The sequence below is a fragment of the Canis lupus genome, chromosome 2 (assembly GCF_011100685.1).
Source record: "Canis lupus familiaris isolate Mischka breed German Shepherd chromosome 2, alternate assembly UU_Cfam_GSD_1.0, whole genome shotgun sequence".
Classification (NCBI taxonomy): Eukaryota; Metazoa; Chordata; class Mammalia; order Carnivora; family Canidae; genus Canis; species Canis lupus.
Genome location: NC_049223.1, coordinates 84,759,695 through 84,780,309, shown reverse-complemented (window position 1 = coordinate 84,780,309; position 20,615 = coordinate 84,759,695). Strand labels below are relative to the sequence as shown.

Sequence of the window (20,615 nt, the reverse complement as noted above, 5' to 3'; positions counted from 1 at the left end):
TCCCTTATTTGGTGATTAAAAAAAAAAAAGAATCCAAATGAACACCCAGATTCAGTCACCATTGTAACTTTTAGTACGTGAAACGTGTTTAAACACTGTGCTCTGGGATTCTTAATTTTTGACTTCGTGCAAACGCTAGTGACAGCGGGGTAGGAGAGTATGATTTTTTCAGAGCAACGTCTCTTCTTGGAATTGGAAATTTCCATGTCAGGAATCCCGAAGCAAAATGTCCTAGGTCCTGGGGCTTCTCCCGCGACCCGATGTACGCCCCTCATTACCCTGTGTACGAAGAGCCTGTTTCCAAGTAGCTAACTGCGTACAGTCGCCGGGAAGAATAAAATGCTAAGATAGAATCCTCAAAATAACGTCCCAGTTCTACTAAGTGGGGCCCAGTCATCACGTGGCCCCCTCGGACGGCCGGGGTCCAGCGGAAGTGGAGCGCAGCTCCCGTCAGAGCAAAGCAGAGGTGTCTTCGGTTCTTGCCACGAAGCTCTGATCTTTATCCTTGGCCTTAAAAATAAAAGAGACATTGAAAGATTGTTGCAATGCTGACGAGAATTTCTTTAGTTTCTTTAAATTAAAGAAGCAGTAAGAGCCACCACCTTACTATCTAATGAATACGTAATGACCCAGGCTGGGGCAGCTGGCGTGTGTGCTCCTTCCTTCGGCTTTTTTGATCTCAGAGGTAGAATTTGTAGTTTGTTACACGTAAGAATCTCAGGAACCTTTCAACCTGGAGTGTAAGGCTGCAAATTGGATGAGTTTCGGCTCAGTTGTGGGTAATAACTCACACGGTGCTTGAAAAGCACTTTGCAAAATAGAAGATGCTTCTCTGTGTCTGCTGAATAACGATCTCCACTCAGGAGTCGCTCTTGAAGTGAGTTCTCCGCAAACCCCTCGTGAGAGCCCTCCCTCTCCTTCCCCAGGACAGAAACCCCAAAGGACAAGTTGCCGTCTTTCTTTTCCCCATGTGGGCCCTAAACAGATTAGGAAAGCCAAGGGCTTGGGGCCCGCCTGCCGGTCACCACGCCTGCCAGCCGGGCTGTGCTGCCTCCGGTGCACCCCGAGAAAGCTGGGACCGGGCTCACGCTTCTGAAACAAGAGGCGCCATGTCCTGAGCTTTCAGAGGGAAGCGCGAGTAGCGTCACGCGGGCCTCCAGCGTCACCCTGCTGCCCGCCGCCTGCCCCTTCCCACCTCAAAGTAGGCAGCCGGTTACCGGCCACGTCCCCCTTGCCTTCTTTCTGAATGTCCTAGGACCCTCGCCCTGCCCTGGGCTCCCGGATTCCGGGCCCCCTTGTTGGTTGCCCTGTGGCGTCCGCTTCCTTCTCCCCGGGGTCGGTGTCTTCAGCTTCTGCCCTTGTGTCCGGGGGCATTTGACTGCATTTGGCTCTTACCCGAAGGACACTGGTTCTGAGGGTTCAAGGCACGGTTTAGAAAAAAACTGAGGTGTGCCCTCTTTCGATGGCCTCGGAATACTTTACGTTATTCCCTAGTGAAAGGACCAGTGGCCCAGAAATCTGTGGATTTCCATACAGTTTCTCCAATAATTTTTTTATTTTCTTTTACTCATTTGTCTCTGAATGATAATTCATTTCGCAAGGCTCAGAACGCCTAAAGGATCAGGGAAGTATACAGCGGGAACGTGCCTTCCGCCCCTCCCTGAGGCCACCTGTGGCTCGGGTCTTGTATCCCCGTCTACACTTCCATCTTACAACTTTTAAAGCAGAACTTCAAATTTTTGTTGTTGTTATTGTTGTTATAGAAATATACGTAGTATCATTGAGATAATTAAATAAAAGGACCAAAAGTAGACCAACTTGACCTTAACTTGTCCCTACTTCCTGGTCCTCGTCCTTATGAAGCTTCTTAATCAGCCTTGTGACTCGAGTACCGCGTTCGCGGTGTCTGCGTCGGGTTCCCAAGCCCAGAGGGCCGGGGGGATCGGGGTGCTCAGAATCCCAGACCTTGCTGGGGTGACCCCGAGCGCCCACGCCTGGGGGCTCACGCCCAGCCTGCTCCTCATAGAGATACCTGCTCCCCCTCATCACGGGCGGCCGAGAGGACAGGAAGCACCTGGAGAGGATGGAGGCGAGCCTCTCGGAGCTGAGTGGCAGCGTGGCACAGACAGGTAAAGATTAATGACTCCATCAAGTCGCCCTCGGAGCCTTGGTAAGCAGCCCCGTCTCTGCCCCGCCCCCCCCCCCCCCCCCCCCCCCCCCCCCGGCTCCACTTTATGTGGTGACTTCATTTATCTGCTCTGAGAATCTGTTCACATTTGCAAATGAAGCCGCCGTCATTTCGGTTTAATTTGAAATTGCTTGTTTACTGTCGGCGCGGCCTCAATTAATTATGTTTTTACGGAAAGGCTCCCAACCTCAGAATATTAATAAGGGGAATAAAATGACAGCCTTTCTAAGGGCTGTAAAGTTCATTTTTAATTTCTGCTTCTGTGAGGTTTTCAGGGGGGTTTTCAGTGATTTTTCCCCCTTCCCTCTAAGAATCCAACGCAAGGTCAAGAAAGGCTGTAATTACTGCGGCTCCGGGGACCCCGGCCACCTCCTCTGTCATCGACTCCACGGGGCTGGCGTTCATTACCCGGTGCCCCAGCGATGGCCCAGATTAGCTGGGACCTGTCGCACTAGAGGTGGCTTTTCCTCTTTAAAAACTTGTTTACTAGACGGAGGCTCTGAATCTAAAAACTCAGGCGAGCGCCAGAACTTGTGTCCCAGGCGGGAGTCTGTCCCCCTGGGGTGTGTTTGCAGAGGCCCCGGAAACACTCGGATGTGTCTGCCCTGGGGAGGCTGATGCGGGGGCCCAAGGAGACTCGGTCCCGTGACCCCGTGACCCGGGGGCGCTCCGGCAGCCTCGGGGTTGGGTGCGGGTGGCAGCGAGGGGCCAGCAGCAGGAGAGCAGGATTTGTAGTCTCTCCAGGCCCTCAGGATCGCAGGCCTGAGGCGTGTTCCTGCCGGCTTCGGGGAGCCCAAGCATTCCACAGGGACCCCGTGAGGGGCTGACGTGCGGGCAGCACCAAAGCCATAAGCACGTGTCATCGGAGGGGAGAGGTTCAGGACGGGTACACTGTTGGCCACGGACACGTGCCCAGTGGAAAGATGGAGCGGGGATGCGAGAGGTTAGACTCGGTGCAGGTACCTGGCCCGGAGCGCGGAGATGCCGTGCGTGGCGCCGGGCGGGGGGCGGGGGGGGCGGCCTGCAGACAAGTTAGATGCAGCAGCTGTAGGTGTATGGACCGGGAGGGGAGGAATCTGTGTGTCGTTTAACAGAGATGCGACTCCTTTCTCCTCCCAGTGACTCAGCTACAGATGACTTTAGCGTCTGTCCAGGAGCTGCTGATTCAGCAGCAGCAGAAAGTCCAGGAGCTCGCACACGAACTGGCTGCAGCCAAGGTACTTCTCCCTGACCCTCTCCAGATCCGGGCCCACTGCTCAGGGTCTGTGGGGCCTGGGGCCCAGGCCACTGTGTTGTGCGGGGTTCCCCTGCGTCCTCCTGCCCGTTACACAGCAGGGGCCCCCATTGCCCTCTGCAGAGGCGGTCACCGCCTCCCTGTCCCCTCCTAGCAGGAGGGAGGAGAAGCAGCTCTGCCTGGGGGCCTCCGTTCCCGTGGCAACGCACGCCCGAGCTCGGGAGGTGGTCGGTGTGGACACAGGGTGGTCTCCACGAGCACGTTAGGCCACAGGTCATGGCATCGCCAAGAGCAAGTCCAGGCAACAGGGAGGTGGGGGGACGGTGCCCAGGCTCTGGGTGAACTCTGCTGCGGTGGGCAGGTCCTCCAGGCCAGGCCTCAGCAAGTCAGACTTCCCTGCGGGAGCACCAGCGGGGGTTGCCTGGGCAGGTCCATGCCACACAGACCCTCGAACCCGGCTTCCTGGGCCACGGGTGAGCGAGCTGTGTGAGCACAGCAGGTTCCTTAACCTCGCTGAGGCTTAGTTTCCTCCTCCGTCCCTGAGCTGGAGCTGGAGCTGGAGCTGTGGGGGCACCTCCTCCACCGGCCGCATGTGCCGGGAGCACCGGGAGCGCTGGGAGGGGGGGGGGGTGCGTTTCTGCAGCCCCGTAAGGAACCTCCTCTGAGTGGTTCTCCCGGGAGAAGCCCCATCCCGCACAGAACCAGATGGGAGCCCGAGCTCAAATCTTTCGTATTTAGAAGACCAAGGGAAACAGTAATCTTTCCATTTCCGAAGGAATCTGGGGTGACTCCTGTGAAGAGGGCCCCCAAGAATCGCCTCTTGGGTCCCCCACACGGAGGTGCTGCCTGCAGTTCCTCCTCAGCTGGCTGCGGTTGCCCGGGGCCACCTCCAGCCAGCCACCGTGCGTGCTCCCCGTGGGCGGGCGGCCCGTAAAGCAGCCGGGAAGGCCTGGTTACGGACGCCCCCCCCCTCCCCGACCTATTATCTTTGGGAGCGGTGGCCTGCCAATGGCCAGAAGCCATTCCGGAAATTGGAAAACTGTTTGCAGACCTTAAGCATCAAGATTAAGACCACATGTTGCATTTTAAGAAGGGAGGGGGCCCCAGATTGTGCCGGGCGGCGCCTGCGTGCACAGGGGTGCTGGCCCTCCCGCGGGGCCCCGCCTGGCCTCGCCCGCGCTGAAGCGGGGCTCACTGCTGTGCTGTCTGAACCCACATGCGTGAAGACTTTGGTTTCCCCATAAACCAGAGACTCAGAGCTGTGTTTTCTCAGCTGTAATGTAAGTTTTTATATCTGGCTTCCAAGCTCCTACTGCAGCACTGTAAAAAATTAAAAAGAAGAGCGTTAAGTAATTAAAAAACCTACATAAAACCGAAGGCTGGGAGTTTTCTACAACTGTTTTTTAAAGAGACTGGCTAAAAAGCCCCAGATGTCAGATTTTATTTCTAAATCCTGGCATCTGGCACCATATGCGTTTGGAAATTTGAGTCCTTTGTAGGCCGGTGAGTGGAAACTGCTCCCTTGTTAATGGGCTGCTGTGGCTTTCGGGGTCTCTGAGAAGCCAGAACAGTGGCTCCCGGATCTGCGCTGTCTGTGGTCTGCAGGGGAGACCCCGAGGGGACGTGTGCACGGCGACTGCTGTTTGCGGGGGGCGGGGGCCGCGTGCACTCGCTCCAGGACCCCCCGGCCACTGGCCCCGCCGGGCGGCCAGGACGTCCAGGGCCCCTGCCCTCCGCCGGCCTGGGCCTCCCTGTCTTCTCCTGAGCTCACGGTTCAGGTTTTCTGGGTCAGGCCGGGGCAGAGGCGTTAGGGAAGCCAGGGCCCCGCACGACGACTCTGTGCCTTGGAGCCTCCTGGCCAGCCTCCGGCCTGGTGGGTGCAGGGCCTCATGCCTGGGCCCCTCGTGCCTGGAACTGGCCCAGAAACCCTCACAGGCCGCGTGGCCGCCGGCAGCTGCGTCCGGGGCACCGCCGCTGGGACTCTCCCCTCTGTCTGTCCCACCAAGGTTTGCCCCAGAAAGGTGTGGGAAACGGTGCAGGGCAGGGGGAAGGGTCTGCGGGACGGCCGTGCGGGCGGGGCGCTGTGGCAGCTCCCCCGCGGGTCCTCTTCGGGGAGGCCGTTGGCCTTAGGTCCTGGGACAGCTTCCTTCTCTGCGGAGCCTCCGGAGCCTCCTGCAGCAGTGGCTGTGGGTGGTGGCGGGGCCGACGCTGTCGCAGCTTTGTGGATCACGGGGCGCAGCCCGGGGCGCGGCGGGAGCCTCGGGCCGCCCGGCAGCGAGGGAAGGTGCCGCGGGGCCGCCGGGTCTGCTCCCAGGCCCAGCCGAGCGGATGCCGCAGCCCAGCGAGGCGCTTGACTTCTTTGGTTTCCCAGCGCACACGTAGACGTCACGTTCATGCTGTCCCGGACTCCGCTGCAGACGCTAGAGCGTTACGCCCCCAAAATGTGCATGCCCGACTTTGAAAGTACTTTATTGCCAAAAAACAGAAGTAAAATACGCTAGCCGTCATCGGAGCTGCCAGCGAGTCATGGTCGCTGATCACCGGTCACTGTAGCAAATACGATGACAATGGAAGTCTGCAATGCGACAAGTGCCGGAACGTGGCCCGGACACAAAGCCAAGCGAATGGCGTTGGGAAGATGGTGGCGACGGGCTCGCCCCTCGAGGCTTCCACGCACCGCCCGTGGCGTCCCGCTCGGGGCGTGAGCGCAGGGAGGCGGGCTGGGCTTGCGGTCCCGGAGGCCGTGGGCGCCGCCCGATGCCATCCGCGCAACGGGTGGTGAGGCCGTGGGATTCACTTACTTTATTAGTTTAAACGAGATATTTCCGACATGCGTGGGGACGGAGGGCCGCAGGGCGGACGGTGTGCTTCTGCCACCCCGTGCCGGGCATGGTTCCCGCCGCGGCGTCGCCCCACACTCTCCTGCTGCAAACACGAGGCTCGCGTCTCTTGGAAGACGACACAGGCTCTGCCGTCGCTGTTACTTGTGTGGTCGGAGCACCCTTCTCACTCCCCCGCACACGTCACGGCTGCTTGATGGCGTCCGGGAGGAGAGGTGGACACGCTTGGTTTGGGGTGCCTGGTGGGCGGGCTCCTGAGGGGCAGGGGCAGGGCCGTCCCCGGGGGCCCCGGGCTGCCGCGTGGGGCACTCACGCTCTGAGCCCCCAGAGCCTGCGGCCCCTGCTGCCACCCTGGCCAGCGCTGCACGGGGCGGGAGGGGGCCCCCCTCTGACCCTCGTCTCCCGTGTTTTGACCTCAGGCCACGACGTCTACCAACTGGATCCTGGAGTCGCAGAATATCAATGAGCTCAAGTCAGAGATCAACTCCTTGAAGGGGCTGCTCTTAAATCGGTAGGAGGGGGCGGCGCGGGCCGGGGGGCAGCTGGGGGGGCGGAGCTGGGCCCAGACTGCTCGCCGCGCGCCCCCAAGCCCTGCTGAGCGGACCTGACCCCCTGGTCCCCATGGAATCAGCTTCGGTCCCGGCTGGCCGCTCAGGGCAGGAAGCAGGAGCAGAGACCCAAGCTCCCTGCTGAGTGTTGCACGCGGAGGTTTTTTAGCAAAGTGCGGTGGTGTCACCCTGCTGGTCGCGAGGCCACCGACCCCACAGCCCGAGGCCGGGCCTTCCCGCGCCCACCCAGGCCACAGACCAGGCAGATGGGGCCCCGGTCTCCACCCCAGGCTCCGCTCCCTGTAGGCGCCCACCCTCTCCCCAACCCCGCTCCCGGGCGCGAGGAACCAGGGGGGTCCACCCACGGGCCGGGGCCCAGGGGAGGCAGGCCTGGCCCCGAGGAGGCGCCCTGCAGGGGGTGGGGGGCTCTGCGCAGCCGCCCCAGGGCCTGGTCTCTGAAGGGGAAGGGAGGGGCCTGGGGGCCTGGGTGTCACTGTGTCCCCCGCGTGGCAGCGGTGGGGGGGGGGCTCTGCAAGGGAGGACCCAGGTCCCGGCACCGCCTGTTTCTTGTCCCCCATGTCAGGAGGCAGTTCCCACCGTCCCCCTCGGCCCCGAAGATCCCATCCTGGCAGATCCCCGTCAAGTCCCCATCACCCTCCAGCCCCGCTGCCGCCAACCACCACAGCAGCAGCGACATCTCGCCTGTCAGCAACGAGTCCACGTCGTCCTCGCCCGTGAAGGAGGGCCACAGCCCCGAGGGCTCCACGGCCGCCTACCACCTGCTGGGCCCCCAGGAGGAGGGCCAGGGGGTGCTGGACGTGAAGGGCCAGGTGAGGATGGAGGTGCAGGGTGAGGAAGAGAAGAGGGAGGACGAGGAGGACGAGGAGGACGAGGACGTGAGCCACGTGGACGAGGAGGACTGCCTCGGGGTGCAGCGGGAGGACCGCCGGGGCGGGGACGGGCAGATCAACGAGCAGGTGGAGAAGCTGCGCCGGCCCGAGGGCGCCAGCAACGAGCACGAGCGGGACTGAGCGCCTGGGGCTCCCGGCAGGCCCTGGGCAGCCCCCTCACCTGCGGGGCTCGAGGCGGGGGCCTGGTCGCCGAGCACCTGCCGACCTCGACCTCGCACCTGCATGACAAGAGGTAGTCTAAGTACCTGGCTCCTGACCCTCGGGGGCTGCTGCTGCCCCTGCTGCCCACTTCCCAGGGGCCGGGATCGGCGCTTCCAGAAGCCTCACCCCGTGCCCTTGCTGCCGGGCCGCCCCCGCCCGTCCACCGGCCTCGCTTCCGCCTCGCGACTCCGCTGCCCCTGCGGCGACACTGGTCCTCGCCTCCCCTTGCCGGCATCGGGCCTCCCCGCCTGCCCGCCTGGGAACGTGCCCCGCTAGACGCTACTGCTGTACATAATTGTAATAAATACGAGTTGTCACTATTTACCTGCTGCCTCCGCTCCTTGTGTGCGCGGGCGCCCTGGGCCCGGAGGGGGTGAGCCCTGCCCAGGCCGATGTCCCGAGCTGCTCCCGGTGCCCGTGCCGCGGGGCGACCTCCTGGTGCCAGCGGGGAAGGGACCTCGCCGCGGCATCTGGGCCTGGGGTGAGTGTGACCAGCTCCCCTTCCTTAAATGGACGCGTGTGCTCCCGGGAGAGCGTGTGTCCTGCTCGTCCGCCTCCCCGGCTCCTCGCCCTCCCCGCCTCTGGAACCTTCACGGCAGCTCCGCTGTGCCCAGAAAACGCACGCGACCCTCCCCCCGGGAGCCCCTGCACCCAGGAGCCCCTGCTCCCAGCCCGGGCTGCAGCCCCGTGGGGAGGGCCGCGTGTAGGTGCCCGGCGGGCGCCAGGTGCAGGGAGCGTGGCCGCGGATGCCGTGCCCGCCGCCCGCCCAGCCGGAGCCCCGGGGCAGATGCTCGGCACTGCGGCTGCTTTGCCTTGAGGACGTGTCCTCCCCCCTGGGCCCTTCCAGGGGTTCGGAGCCCCCCACCTGCTGCTGCGGACTCCTGGCTGGCCCCGTGGCCCAGGGCCCCATGCGGGTGACGGCGACTCGGGGTCCGGCCCCTGGCTCTCCGGTGTCCCCTCCGGGGCTCGCACCTCCTGTCACATCCCTGCCGTCTCTTTTCCCAGTACACGCTCCCCCGGACTGAGCATACCCCGCATAGCGAGTCCCCTCTGCCCCGTTACTGCCCCCCCAGGAGCCAGGCTGCTCAGCCTGCGGGGGCAACCAGCCCGTCCCATCCTGTCCTGGGCGAGGGCTCCTAGGGTCGGAGAGCCAGGCGGGCGGACCCCAGACCAGTGAGCAGAGGCCGGAGGCCCGGTCCCCGCGCTGGCCCGCCACCACCCTGTCAGTACCCGGGAGCCCCTGGTCCCCACGGTGCCGAGGGTGTCTCCCCGTCAGCTCTAAGGCTGGGGGCCATTGTCGCCTCTGACGGGGTCTCAAGCTTTGCAGAGGGGGCACCAGACGGGGCGAGCAGAGGGCAGGGAGCCTGGCGGGGGGCGGGGGGGGGGTGGGGAACTCCTGGACAGGGCTCCCGGGGCCTCGCCGCCCCCCGGCCCACAGCGCACACACGGGGACGGACCTGGAGGCCTTTGCCCTGCGGGTCCCGGGCTCCCGTGTCCGCGCTGGAGGACAGCGGCCTGGCGAGGTTTCAGGGAGGAAAAAACCCCTCCCCAAAACGGCGTGAGCGCTGCCTAATAAAGGCAGCTGCTGGACGGAGGGAAAACAGCCCTTTGAAAAAAAAGCCTTTCATTAGAAAAATAATGCATTTCATCCAAATAAGGTAAAAATATTTGGAAAGGGGCAGAAGTGAGCAGCAGGCAGCGCCCGCAGGCCTTCCTGGAAGGAGGAAGGTTCTTAGACCCAGTGACAGTGTAGTTTTGTAAAGTGTCTTTTAGGAAAGAAGCGGCCCCAGCCCCAGGAGGTCGGGCGGCCCCGCAGCCGAGGGTCCCCACCGTCCCCCGTGGCCCCGCGCTCGCCCACAGCCCAACGCCCCTCACCCCTCGGTGGGCCTGCTCCTGCGACCTGCTGTCGCGCAAGCACAGGTCGGGGGCTGCGGAGGTGGGGACACAGCAGGGGCTGGAGCGCAGGCCGCGGGTCCCCCCTTATTTTAATAAAGATGAGAAGCCCCCCCCACCGCCTGACCCTGCGGCCTGCTGTCTCCCTGGAAGTGAATCGTGTCTGCGGGGGGCTCGGGGGGCTCCCGCCCAGTGGGCCGAGTGGTGTGGGCCTCCCCCGGCTTCCCTCCTGCCCTCGCCCTCTGCTGGGAGCGCTGAGGAGCGTCCCTGGGTCTGGGCCCCCACCTCCCCCTCCTCGCCCCCCCCCCCCCCCCCCCCCCCCCGCCCCTGCCCTCCCCTCCCCTACCGCTCCCCGCAGCCCCCGGAGGAGGAAGGAGGAAGGGCAGGCAGGTGACAACCTGATCCCCAGGAGTTTACTTAATCCTTCGTGCCCAGGCCCCGGAGGAGGGTCGGGGCTCCAGCAGCAGAGGCAAAGGTGCTGGTCAGGCGGCGGGTGTGGCTGCAGCCTCGGGGGTCCTGCTCACCTGGGGTTAGGCCTGCCCCACACAGGGGTCCCCCACTGCGTCCATGCGAGGCCCGCACTAGGGGGGGCGCTCTCTGCAGTGCCCAGCTCCCCCGCCGCGCCCCAGCATTCTGGGGTGCCTTTCACCCAAATCCCAACAGACTTCAGTGGTTCTTGGGCTCCCTGGAGGTCACGCTCTTCCAGGGGAGGAGATGAGGTTTTACTGCTCCGTCAGGAGGACGCCCGGAGCCTTTCCCTGCTCCCTGACGAGTCCCGGAAGGATCTTTGTAGCGAAAGGTACCCACGCTGGGTGCCCAGGCCTCGAGTCCAGGCGTTGGCATCCCCGGGGTGCCTGCTGGACACGGGGTGACCTGGCGGGGGAGGGCTCTGGCCTCATGGCCGAGGGGCGAGGGGCCGAGGGGCGTCAGTGGTCGGGAGCAAGTTTGGACTCCGCAGGCCACACATGTCCCCCGAGGGGCAGGGGTTGCGGGGCTCACGGTGGCAGCAGGGGGGCGGCAGGCCACCCAGGTCCCGTCCGCCTCCCGCAGTGCCAGGCCCCCCAGGAGCCTTGCTGTCCGGTCGGCCCCACAGGCCCCCAGGGCTGCAGCCCGTCGGAGGGGCCCTGCTGTCTCCCCTGCTTCCCCGAGGCCTGAGTGGGGCCCCGGGGCGGCCACACTTCGCCCTCCCTGGTCCCCGGCCTGCCCTGGTCCCCGGCCAAGATGTCTTGCCTGCTGTCCCTGTGGGTCCAGGTGGGGAACGGGGCCCAGCTCCCGTGGGTGACTCAGCCGCCGGGAGCACCCGGGCCGGGCCAGGTCTGTGGGAGGTGGGCAGGCCGCTGAGCTCAGCGTGAGCCTGTGCAGCGGGTTCTGGCTCTTTCCAAGAGGTTACAAAACTCTTGAATTTGCCCCAGTTCGGTGTAGGAGCATCACGCCGCAGCTAATTACATCCAGGAACACAGACATGTTTCACTGCATTTCCCGCCGAGCCCAACAAGCCGCGGGCGGGGCTGTGCCGCCCGGGCCCACCTTGCGCCCCTCGGTCGTGGGCGTGGGGACAGGGTCTGCGGGGCGGCTCCCGCTGGGTGGGGTGGCCGCTCCGCTCTGTCCTCATCCCGGGCAGGGCCTGGCCCCGGCCATGAGCTGCTGCGGCATCTGACGGGCATCCTGACGGTCACGGGCCTGGTCGCCCTCAGGCTGTGGGGCTGTGGGGAGGGTCACCCCGAGAGCCAGTGACCCCCACTGCGGCCCTGGTGCCTCCTGCCTGCCCGCAGCTAGGCTGGGCCTCCCTCCCACCCCCGCGGGCGGACCCCGAGGGCCCTCTGGGCCGGGGAGACCTGGGGGCCGCTGCCCGCCCCCCCCCCCCGGGGCCCCAGGAGCCCCTGAGGGGCCGCTGCCCGTCCCAGCCTCTGGGGGCTCCCCCAGCGGCCGCAGGCAGCCGGGCGCTCAGCACCCCCTCGCCGCCAGGTCCGGGCTTGGCTCTGGGCCGCCCCTCAGGCCCCTTGGGAGGGCTGCTCGGCCCACCAGGGCCTGCGAAGCTCCAATAATGGTTTTAATTTGTTGAACTTGCGTTTTATCCCATAAATTAGTCACTGTTTTATTTAACAGAATTGAGATATCCACAAACAATAGGCGAGTTCCAACTTGAAATTTTAATAAGACAGAAAAAAGTATATATTTTCGCGTCTGTTACTAACATATTTATGTAAATAGCCCGTGGGCTGCGTTCCAGGAAGAAGGAAGGAAAGGAAGGGCCTCCTGTGCTGGGGCCGCGCTGGAAACGCGCTGCGGGGGTGCGGCACCCCGACTTCCTCAAGGCGGACCCCGCGCCTCCGCTCCCTCCGAGGCCCAGCGATGCCGCCGGGAGCTCCAGGCAGGAGCCGGGCCAGCATCCGGATGGGATCCGGGTCGCACCGTCCCGCCCGGGCAGGTCCCTGCAGGAAGGAGGAGGGACCCTGCCCAGCGCCTGCCCAGCGGCCTCGCCAGGCGCGGTGCCCTCCGGCCGCCCCCGGGTGGGCAGGGCCTGCGCCCCCCAACCGGCCCCAGCCCAGGCGAGACCGGCCCGCCGGGCCCTCCCCACGCCGCCCTGGCACACGCGCCGTCTACACGGCCGGCTCCCCGCCAGCCCACCTGGGGCTCGTTTTAAAAATAAAAAACTTGATAGGTTTTTTTCCAGTTTTTATTGAGTGAAAATGTCAAACCTTGCATCAGTCATGCAAAAAAAAAAAAAATCAAATAAATAAAACACATATATTAAATTTCTAATAGCGCTAAATTCAAGTGGAAAAATATTCAGTTAACCAGGTGCCGAGGAGACCAGATTCAAGTAATCAGAGCACACGCTGTTCAGTTCGGTTTTCACGTTCTGCAGTTTTCGTCTCAAAACCTCTCTATATATCTCTATATATCTATATATGTATATACATATAGATATATACACACACATATGTGCATACATATTATTTTATATTTATATATATACACATACATAGTTATAAAACATTAAAAAGAGCATTGGTGGATCAAGCATTATTTTCCCCACAGAAAGAAAATAAAACAAAAATTACACATTAAAATTCAAAATGAGCTAGCAATGGCTTATAGTCCTAGTGTGCAATATGAAGGTTACAAAAGGCTAGACTTCGCACTGTCGGCATCTTCGATTTTCTTTTTTTTTTAATTTTTTTTTTAAAGTCTGCTACATTGAAAAATGTTTTTGTGTTTTGTTTTTTTCTTTTTTTTTTTTCCTTTACAAAACTCCCTCCACGCACCCAGGGGCGGTGGAGAGCAGAGTCTGGGCGAGCGCTCAGCAGCAGCGCGGCGCCCACAGAGTTCGGGAGGCTCTGCGCGGGGCTGTTTCGGACAAGGATTTGCTCCTGTTGCATCAGGTGCGCTCAGTGGGACCCCCCAACCCCCCCCCCCCCAAGCGCAGGTGGTCCTGGCTCCCGAGCTGTGGGCCGCCAAGAGGACACGCGCGCACACGCACACGCACACCACACACGGACAAAAAAGAAAAGAAAACCCAGTGCCCCCTGCCGTCGCGTGAGGCCCCCCTCGGCGATCGGGGTGACAGGCCGAGTCGCAGGGTCCCCCCAGCCAGGCCGGGGGCCAGGACCCGAGCCGCCCCGGGCGCCCCTGCCGCGTGGGCCTTCCTCCGCAAGCCCGCTGGGACCTGTGGGCTCGAGGCGCGGGGACCTGGTCTGGGTGGGTTGCACCAGCAAAGAAGCATCCCAAACAAAAAAAATCAAAAATAACAAACTGGAAAAAAAAAAAAAAAAAAAAAAAAGCCCTATAAAGCCACACACATAACCAATAGAGAAAAACTCAAAATTAAGTTAACTACAAACTTGTATCAACAGTAATAGTCCTTTTTTCCTTGTTTCTACAAAATTCAAGTTAAAAGTTGGAATCGCGCAGCTCCCGTCAGTGCTACTGTCGAGACAGCCTCACTCGGGTAAGGCCCCGAAAACGAATGGAAACGAAATCCCACGTGAGCGATTGCACTCGGTGTCCAACCGGGGCTGGGCCGCGGCGGCCTGTGCTCCGCGGCCCGCCTGCCTTTTTTTTTTGTTTTTTTTTTTGTTCTATGTAGAATAATAACCTTTACAGGAAAAATACTGTACAACTTTCTCGCGTTTTTCCCCATTTTGAATATTAAAGCCCCGGAGAGTGGTATCCTTCCGGTTCCACGGCGTGGGTGGCCGAGGCCCCGCCAGGCCCTGCGCCCCCGCCCCGAGGCCCCCGCGGCAGAGGCCGCGCCCCGGGGTCCCCGCGCGGCGCCCCCGCCCCGCCCCACCCCCACCCCCACCCCCAGGGGCTGGCTGGGCTCCCTCCGCCCCGCGCCCCGGGGTGCGTCTCCGCCGCAGGGGCCGCGCCCCCAGTCCTGAGCATGAGGAGTCCCGCCGGCGCGGTCGTGGGGCCCGGGGCCCGCTCCCGGGGGAGGACACCCCGACAAGAGCACCTTCTGTTTCCCTGAAGAAGACCCCGCCTGCAGCTGAGGGGAGGGGCGCTCGCAGCCGGTCCTCGCGGGCGGGGCGGGGGGGCGGGGGGCCCGGAGCACCAGAGGGGGGCCCCGCCTCTGTCCTGAGACGGACTCGGGGTCCGGAAGCACCTGCGGGGCGGCGGGGCGGGGCGGGGGCCGCGGGGGCGCGCCCGGCTCGGCCCGACGCAGAAACCGCATCTGTACAGCGGGAGTCGCAGCGGCCCCGGGCGCCCCCGCCGGTCCCCGCCGGTCCCCGCGCCCCCGCCCCGACGGCCGGCTAGGGCTAGGGCGAGGCCGCGGCGGGCGCCGCCAGCTCCGGGCTCCGCGCCCCCGGCCCCGCCGCCCCCCGCCGCCTCGGGCAGCGACTCCTCCGAGTCGGTGCGCAGGTCCTCGTCGTCGTCGTCGTCCTCGTCGTCGTCGTCGTCCTCGTCGTCGTCGTCCTCGTCGTCGTCCTCGTCGTCGTCCGCGTCCTCCTCGGGCAGCTCCAGCTCCTCCTCGTCGTCCTCCTGCGACGACTCCCCGGCCGCGGGGCCGGGCGCGGGCGCGGCGGGGCCGTCGCGGGGGCCGTCGAGCGGGCCGGGGTCGCCGGGGTCGCCCAGCCCCGGCCCCAGCCCCGGCCCCGGCCCCAGCCCCAGCCCCAGCCCCGGGCCGGCGGGCGCGGGCGCGGCGGCGGCGGCGGCGGCGGCGGCGGGCGGCAGGAAGAGCAGCGCGGGCTCGGGGCCCAGCGGCAGGGCGGCGTCCGGGGCGCCGGCGGGGCCGGGCGAGGCGGCGGGCGGCTCCCCGCGCTCCTGCTTGTCGTGCTTGCGCTTGTGCGAGTCCATCTGCGACATCCCGACCACCGTGTGGCGGCAGCCGGGGTAGGTGCAGTGGAAGTGCGAGCAGCGGAGCTTGTACTTGCAGTCGGCCACGGCGCAGTCGGCGCTCGAGCTGAACTGGCGGAAGCCCGCCGCGCTGATCACGTCCTGCTTGCCGTGGTGCTTGCGGTGCGCCGTGACCTTGGTGCTGTCCGTGCAGCGGAAGCGGCAGCGCAGGCAGTGGAAGTGCGTGCTCGCGCCCGAGAACGGGCAGTCGGCGAAGTGGCAGCGCAGCGACGCCTTGAAGCGCTTGAAGTCGTCCAGCACCAGGTTGTCCACGCGGTCGTGGTGCTGCGCGTGCTTGTACATGTGCGTGCGGCCGCAGAACTTGTAGCCGCAGTTCTCGCGCGTGCAGTGGTAGTGCGTGACCTTGAGCGAGAACTGGCACGCGGCGTCCTTGCAGTCCTCGTACAGGTCGAAGCGCCGGAAGCCCTCCAGCATCATGCCCTCGTCCAGCATCTTGCGCGACGCCGCCGTCTTGCGCCGCTTGCCGAAGGGCGACATGTCCTCGATGATCCAGAAGCGCTTCTTGGCCCCGGACGCCGCGGGCATGGAGATGGTGTTCCCTGCGGGGCGGGGCGCGGTCAGCAACCCGGCGGCGCCCGGAGCGCTGACCCGAGGGCGCCGACCGCCTGCCCCCCCCTCCGGGCTCCCGGGGCCCCGCGGCCGCTCCCCCCGCCCCCAGCCGGGAGCCCGGGGCCGCCCTCGGTCACCCCCGCCTACGGGGCGGCCGCACAGGCTCCGCGGCGGGTGGCGCCCGGCAGCGGGGCCGCGGGGCCGCTCTGGCCAGTTCGGGCGGGAAGTGGGGACGCCGGCGCCGACTGAAGCCGAAGGGGGAATGTGGGCGGCGCAGCGCGGCTACCCCGGCCCGGGCCTGCACCGCCTCTGATGAGGACCCCTCCTCCGCGGCGCCCGCCTGTCCGCCAGGGGGTCGGGGAACTGTAACTCCCCGCGGGAGGGACACCTGCCCGCTTCTTGCCAGAAGGCTCGTTCTGGTCTTGTTGGGGTCGTGGGCCCCCCGTTTGCTGGGAGACACCAGCCCTGCTGAGTGGCCAGGGCTCGGCCAACAGAGGGGCGCCCACCTGTGCCCGCCCTGCTGGACCCAACGGCTCCCCTAGACTTAGGACGCCCCAGTGGCAGGGCTGCCTGCCTGCACCCGTCAGCGTGGTTAGTCCTGTACCCCGTTTCTGGGACGCACCATGGGCCCTACAGCTGCAGGGTGAGGGGCAAGCAGCCCCCTGGCGCGGCACAGGCCCCCGGGGGGAAGGCCGCGATCCTCGCACTCCCTGCTCCACACCCTAGAAACCAGAGAGAAAGCTTGGGGCCCGGCGCTGCGCAAGGCCAAGGTGGGCTTCCTCCAGGCTTCCCCCTGGGCTGACGCGTGCAGCCCGCCCCAACCTGCCTACAGAGCTGCGAGCCTCCAGGGCCCCGCTGGGCGGCATCATCCGCCTAGGGCCCCCACCCAGCCACCCACCCTTAACAGGGGACACCAAGCTCTGTCGCGGGGTGGGGGTGCCCAGCACAGCACACAGGCCTGGGGCCTGGAGGTCAGGTGAGTGAGGAGTGGCTGCTTTGGGGCCGAGGTCACAGGGTCATCTGGTTATGCCTGCGATGGCTTTCCATGGGCTGCACCCCCTACACGGGGCCCCTGCCCTGCCCTTGGCCACAGCCCGAGACCTGGTGCCGCGCTGGCCCAGCAGTCAGGCAGAATGGGAGGCACAAATGAGCAAAGGAAGGTGCAGAGGCGGGTGATGGGTGCACCAGAGGGCGGGGAGGGCAGGTCCCACCCCTGCAGATCATCAGATCTGCAGGGGGGCAGGGGGGGTCAGGCAGGGGGGCAGGGGGGGTCAGGAGTCATCACTGAGCCAGCCAGGGCCTGGGCCACAGAGCCTCCCTCTGTCCTCCTGCCCGGCTCCAGGGCTGCGGGTTCTGGCTGGTGGCAGGAGCCCGCCCGGACCCAGCGCCGAGCGGGAGTGTAGAGGAGCTGTCCGCAGGGGACCAGGTGGCCCTGTCCTCGGCCCAGCAAGGCCACAGGAAAAAGGCCAGGTCCCCGATCACAGCCTCAAGGGTCAGGTGGGGTGACAAAGGCTGGCGAGAAGGCATGTGCGAGTTACCTGCGGCATCCTGAACTACGGGGACGTCACTTTTTACTGGAGTTGGAGTGGCAGTGGCGGGCGGGAAGCGGGGTGGGCTGCTGACAGGGTGGCCCAGGCCCCGGGTGGCTCCGATAGTGGCACTGAGCAGAGAGTATGAGAGACAGGGCGGAGAAAAGAGGCATGGGAGGGAGGGGAGGGGCGCCCGCAGCACGGCCGCTGAGAAGGACGGGGTCAGTGCGGGCTGCGGAGCCACGCGGGCAGCCTCGTCGCCAGCGGCAGCAGGAGGAGGAAGAGGAGGAGGAGGAGGAGCCGGGCAGCCTGGAGAGGGTGGAGAAAAGCAGAAAAAAAAAAAAAAAGAAAACCAAAACAAACAAAAAACAAACAAAAAAGAACCAAAATGAGAAACCCGATGGCAGAAGCAAGTATGATATGAAAACACGTGGACAGATGAGGAGCAGAGAGGCGCCAGGAGAGACGGGAAGGAGACGGCAGAGGAGGAGAGGCCGGGGAGGCTGTGCGGGGGCTCTCGCCGGGCTCAGGCGGCGCCACTGGGGTGGGGCCGGGCCGGGCGCTGGCGGTCCCGGCCTACCTGCCCCTCCGCCGGGGCCTGTGCTGCTGGTCCAGGCGCTCAGAGGACAAGCCTGGGTCCTCGCCTGGGAACTGAAGCCGACGGCTGGGTGCCGGCGGGCGGTGGCCTCAACGACCCGTGTCCCACCGACCGGCGGGCCCTGTCCCCGCTCGGGCCACCTGGCCGGCCCGGCCGTCTCTTCCTGGCCCGCTGCTCGGGCCCGGCCGCCGCTCACCTGCCGCGGTGCTCTCGTTGCCCACGGGGGTGCTGGAGCAGCTTCGGTCCATGGTGGATGACTCGGAGGACACGGCGCCCGGGCTGCAGCCCGTGTAGTCCATGTACTCATCGGTCTCCGTGTCCATCAGGCTCGGGGGGCCCTGAAAGGCGGCGGGTGGTGCTCAGGAGGGGGCCGCCCACCTGCTGGAAGCAGGAGCGGGATGCGGGCCACGTCGGCGCCTCGGGCAGAGGGGGCACGGCCTGCGGCGCCACCCTTACCTGGGAGGCGGGCACGCGGTCGAAGTTCTTCCCCAGCATCCTCCGCATGTGCTTCCGGGCATGGGAGGTCATCTGGTGCTTGAGGAGGAAGGAGAACTGGCAGCCCTCGCGGATGCAGTGGAAGTGGCTGTTGACCTGGTTGTACTTGCAGCCTGCGAACGCACCCACGGCCATCAGCCCCCGCGCCCCCAGGCCTGGCCCCACCCTGCGGCCTGGCGTGAAGCCCGTGACAGTGGCAGGCCGGGCCCCCTACCCTGCCCTCAGAGGGCCCGGGCCCGGGGCAAGAGGCCCTGATGACCCGTCCCCAGGTCAGCCCCCTTCCTGCAAGCATGACGTGTCTCCATGTCCCCCGTGGGAGCCCGCCACAGGGGAGCCTCTGCCCTGCCCTGCCCCCACCCACCTCCCCCTCCCTCTGGGCCGAGAACAAACAGCAGGCAGGGCTGAAACAGTGTCAGCGCGGGGCAGGTGAAGGCCTGCCCGTCGCCATGGCACCGGGGCTGGCCAGGTGTCTCATATCATCCCCAGCTTTGTTTGGCCCCAACTACCACCGACAACCCCCAAAGTTGAGTAAATACGGATGGCTCCAGAGCACCCCGACGCCCGTCAGAGGAGCCAGAGGACAACACGGGCCACCGAATGTTGACACCTGTTGCTACGGCTACCAACCCTCTGAATTCTTTCTGAATTAATACTTGAAAGGAAGGTTTGCTTCCTGCCCTTCCTGGCAGGGGCTTTGAGTGCTCACCCCTTCCCTATAGAGGGGCCGTCCGCAGCGGCAGCGGCCCCACCTCTGCCCCCCACACCCGGCGCCAGCACCTGAGGCCCGGCAGGCCCGCCCAGCACCCCAGCCGCCTCCTGGCCCCTCGTGTCTCCCTGACCGATTCCCGCCCCACACCCGCAGGCCCTGAACATGGGGCTCCATCCTGAGGCCCTCCACCTGCAGACCCCCCGCCCCATGGGCATCCCCAGGGCAGCTAGGGCAGGGAGCGACGGGGGTCCTCGGTCAGGCGGGGGGGCCTCCGGACAGCTTCCCTGCGGAGGGCCCAGCTCTCCCCGACTCAGCTCCCCAGCATCTGCTGCAAAGCTCAGGGCCATCATGTGTGGCCTTCCCGGCCCCGGGGCCACCTCCTCCTGGGTCGCCCTGGGTCACAGGTCACATGCTCTGGGCTGACCCACTGTGTACCTGCTTGTCCAGCAGACAAGCCACCAAGCGTGGTGCCGGCCAGAGCAGACCCTGAAAACCCTTACTGCCGCCACCCCTGCCACCTCCTGCCACAGCTGCTCCGCATGCAGCTGTTCCTCCCTAAGCACCTGCTGAACGAACCAATGAGCTGACGAAGCAGAGTCCGTTCTGCACAAAGACCTCAGAGGGAAAGCCCTGGAAAAAGAGCCCAGGGCGGGCAACTTCAAGAGCTCCTATGTCACCTGCATGGCCTCTTGAGGGGGAAGCAAAGAGCACAGGGTCAGAGCCTGCCTCTACCACGTGGCAGTTCCCGGGGGGCAGGGAGGGGGCCGTTGCCCCCAGTCGCCCTCGGTGTCTGGTCTGCCGTTGGGCAGGGCTGAGAGGTGGGGACCAGGAGAGGGGGCCGAGGCCACCAGGGCCCCGGGAGCCAGAGCCGACCCCTGCTGCCTGCTGCTGCCCCCAACCCCGGCCGCCAGTACCTAGCCTGCCACACTCCTCGCGCTTGGTGAAGTACTTGAATCCGTTGGCTGCGCGCCGCTCGGCTTTCTCATGCTTCTTTATGTGCCACGGCAGCTTGGTGGTGATGTTGGTCACGAAGTAGCAGCCGGTCCGCAGGCAGTGGTAGTGGCCGCGCATCCGGAACTCGCAATGCTGCAGGGAAGGCGGGAGGGTCAGGAGCTCCCACGGGGCCGGGGCAGGCCCCGGTGCATGTGCCCTTCCCTGCTCAGAATCTCGGGTCAGAAAGCAGTGTGTCCCTTTGGCCACTCGACTGAAACATCCTACCTGGCGGTCCTGCCGGCCAATCCCACACCCGGGGCAGACATCGCTCATCAATGCTAGCACTGTCCTCTGGCCGCCAGCCCTGGGACCGGGCTCCTTCTCGAGGCGCTCTGCCCACCAGCCCCCTCCAGGACTAGGCCCCGCCTGTGTGTGACCTTGATCCGCCCTTCCTGTCTGGGGCACGGACAGTTCAATCTCTAGCTGTCCGATGGGCCTAGAATTTTAAAATCGTAGGCGTCCGGGGGAAGGGAGCATAGTTCCAGGACAGGTGGGACGATGCCAAGTGCACACTGGCTGCCGGTTGAGTCCCCACCGCAGGCAGGGATGACAACACGGGACCTTCC

General features: G+C 64.8%; 2 protein-coding genes and 1 long non-coding RNA gene across 3 annotated transcripts in view; 1 reads left to right on the top strand and 2 right to left on the bottom strand.

Annotated features, from left to right (window-relative positions):
• PEX14 (peroxisomal biogenesis factor 14) overlaps positions 1-8,246 on the top strand; it is a 138,261-nt gene extending 130,015 nt beyond the window's left edge. The window contains exons 6-9 of the mRNA XM_038532042.1: positions 2,027-2,129; positions 3,308-3,405; positions 6,682-6,773; positions 7,394-8,246. Of these exons, the coding sequence (XP_038387970.1) occupies positions 2,027-2,129; positions 3,308-3,405; positions 6,682-6,773; positions 7,394-7,841 (741 nt within the window). The 3' untranslated portion in view covers positions 7,842-8,246. The remainder of the gene's footprint in view (positions 1-2,026; positions 2,130-3,307; positions 3,406-6,681; positions 6,774-7,393) is intronic.
• LOC119870515 lies at positions 56-9,395 on the bottom strand. Its single transcript, XR_005356204.1, has 2 exons — positions 8,248-9,395; positions 56-510 (listed from the first exon to the last, which is right to left on the bottom strand). It is a non-coding gene; the product is annotated as an uncharacterized LOC119870515 (long non-coding RNA).
• Positions 9,396-11,423: 2,028 nt separating this feature from the next.
• Positions 11,424-19,933, bottom strand: LOC119870026 (zinc finger protein castor homolog 1-like). The gene is made up of 9 exons (XM_038529603.1): positions 18,884-19,933; positions 18,309-18,460; positions 18,049-18,190; positions 17,264-17,563; positions 14,970-15,715; positions 14,500-14,801; positions 13,085-13,166; positions 12,116-12,247; positions 11,424-11,510 (listed from the first exon to the last, which is right to left on the bottom strand). The coding sequence occupies exons 2-9, from the start codon at positions 18,378-18,380 to the stop codon at positions 11,424-11,426; spliced, it is 1,863 nt and encodes a 620-aa protein (XP_038385531.1). The 5' UTR covers positions 18,381-18,460; positions 18,884-19,933.
• Between the last annotated feature and the right edge of the window lie 682 nt (positions 19,934-20,615).

Excerpts from the sequence above, each read along its gene's own strand:
- LOC119870026 (XM_038529603.1), bottom strand. The coding sequence starts at position 18,380 with ATGACCTCCCATGCCCGGAAGCACATGCGGAGGATGCTGGGGAAGAAC. Across the intron at positions 18,191-18,308 it reads ACCGCGTGCCCGCCTCCCAG|GGCCCCCCGAGCCTGATGGA; the intron begins GTAAGGGTGGCG and ends GCCGCCTTTCAG. Across the intron at positions 14,802-14,969 it reads CGCCCGCCGCCGCCGCCGCC|GAGGACGACGAGGAGGAGCT; the intron begins GCCGCCGCCGCG and ends GAGTCGTCGCAG.